General features: G+C 53.6%; 1 protein-coding gene across 1 annotated transcript; it reads right to left on the reverse strand.

Moving 5' to 3' along the window:
* Positions 1-218: 218 nt before the first annotated feature.
* On the reverse strand, positions 219-1,775 carry LY89DRAFT_738845 (P-loop containing nucleoside triphosphate hydrolase protein; the record flags this gene model as incomplete). Its single annotated transcript, XM_018220409.1, has 2 exons — positions 219-726; positions 781-1,775. The coding sequence occupies 2 exons, from the start codon at positions 1,773-1,775 to the stop codon at positions 219-221; spliced, it is 1,503 nt and encodes a 500-aa protein (XP_018065760.1).
* Positions 1,776-1,935: the final 160 nt, after the last annotated feature.

The raw sequence follows: 1,935 nt of genomic DNA on the forward strand, positions 1-1,935 counted from the left end.
GTTCATGTTCTTACCCCCTCTACAATATATAAAATATTTAAAAAATATTATATATTATTATTAACTTTTTTTATTTAATATTTATTATTACTACTATAATTATAATTAAAATTATATAAGCCTAGTCTAAAGTTTAAAATCCCTTCTCTCTTTCGCCTATACGCCTAGCTCTAATAGAGCTCAAACTGGATCAGGGCAGCAGTAGCTACGCGGACTGCCTAGATCGCCTTCCCTCCTCCAAAGCTCGTCGCCTGGCCGCACCACGCTAGGAACTCATCGACGTCTCTAAACCTCTGCTGGAACTGCCCTAGTAGCCATTGCTCTGCCCCGCCTCCGTGGAAGATGCCGTAGCAGAGCGGCAGGACAGTATCGGCATAGACGCAGCTCTGGCACCTACTGGCTGGATCTGCCCGCGGACAGACGGACTGCGGGTTGTAGCACCAGTAGCACGCCTGGAATGCTGCAATCCAAGCTCCCTCGCACTGCCTCTTCACCCGGTCACGGGCCTGGAAGAAGTCGAACCGTCGGTGGCACGTAGCAAACGCGTGGTCCCATGGCTCGTCAAGCCCTCGACAGAGCAGGCACGTCCCTTGGACAGCGAGCAGGTCTTCTTGGTACCGGCTAAGCTCGAGGTAAGCTGCGCGCCGCTTCTGCTGGATGATTGCACTCCCAGTGTGTGGCGTTGTAACAAGAGGCGCTGGCAAGGCCGTCTCGACTAGACCGCTGCTGCATACATCACAGACGACGTCTTCGCCTGTAACGCACTGCCGGAGCTAGGACTCAAGGTCAAGGTATGCGCTTAGGCAGGTCCGGCGGCACTCTTGGCCTTGCAAGTAGCGGTGGAGCACCCCCTTCTCAGCCTCTATAGCATTGGCCACTTGTGACACCCATCGAGGGGGTAAGAGCACAACTGAGTAGGCCTCCTTCCCATCCCGTCTAGCCCGCCCAGACTCTTGTGCAAAGTCGACAAGGGAATCTGGCTCGTTGATGTGCATTACGAGCCGGACGTGTGCATAGTCGAAGCCTGCACTTAGAGCTGATGTTGCTACAATATACGGCTGCTCAGGGGTAGCAAGCCACGTTCTTAGTAGCTCTTCCTTCTCCTCAGCTATACCGACTTTAGCAGTGTAGACTAGGCAGCTCAGTAGCTCAGCCAGCTCCTTAGCCTCGTCCCTCGTTCGGACGTAGAGGATAATCTTGTCTCGAGTCTGGTCAAGTAGCCCACTCGCTTGCCAAGCATCCCTAGCCCTCCGCGCGCCTTCTTCAAGCAGACTCCCTGGCCCAGTGGCCCGCTGCACCAGATAGAACAGATTTCGCCGGTTCGTCGATGCCCGGATCACTTTGGGATTCACTAGGTTATTCTGCTCTTCAAACGTAGCTTGTATTGTCGGTAGTAGAGTGGCTGTCAAGTAAACAAACTGCGTACGAACGTTGCGGATCAAGGCGAGGTCAACCATAGCCTGGCGATAGTCGGACGCTGTAATGGTCAAGTGAGCCTCATCAAACACAATGCGGCCGAGGTCTTGCGTAGCCGCAAGCTTGTGGGCATAAGTCCGAAACTGTTCCGTACATGCTACTTCAATTGTGATAAACACCAAGGGTGCATCTTGCTGCTCGCCAGGCGCCCACACCAAGTGATCGATCCCCAACTCTCGGACTCGGCGGAGGAGGTCCCCTCGCAGAGACACAAGGGGCAAGACCAAGATCGTCACCCTAGCATCAGGGAGGATGCAGGGCAGCATGAACAGTAGGCTCTTCCCCTCGCCAGTAGCCATGATAACCACCACCTACTTAGTCTATAACATAACAGTAGTCACAGCCCGTTCCTGGGCTGCTGACCTCCATTGCAGCGTGTCATCCTAGTATAGCTTTCTGGCGCTCTTTAGTAGAGCTATAGCTGACCACTTCTTCCGTGGCCGGTAGACCCCCATGGCG

The sequence above is a fragment of the Mollisia scopiformis genome (assembly GCF_001500285.1).
Source record: "Mollisia scopiformis unplaced genomic scaffold LY89scaffold_23, whole genome shotgun sequence".
Lineage (NCBI taxonomy): Eukaryota > Fungi > Ascomycota > Leotiomycetes > Helotiales > Mollisiaceae > Mollisia > Mollisia scopiformis.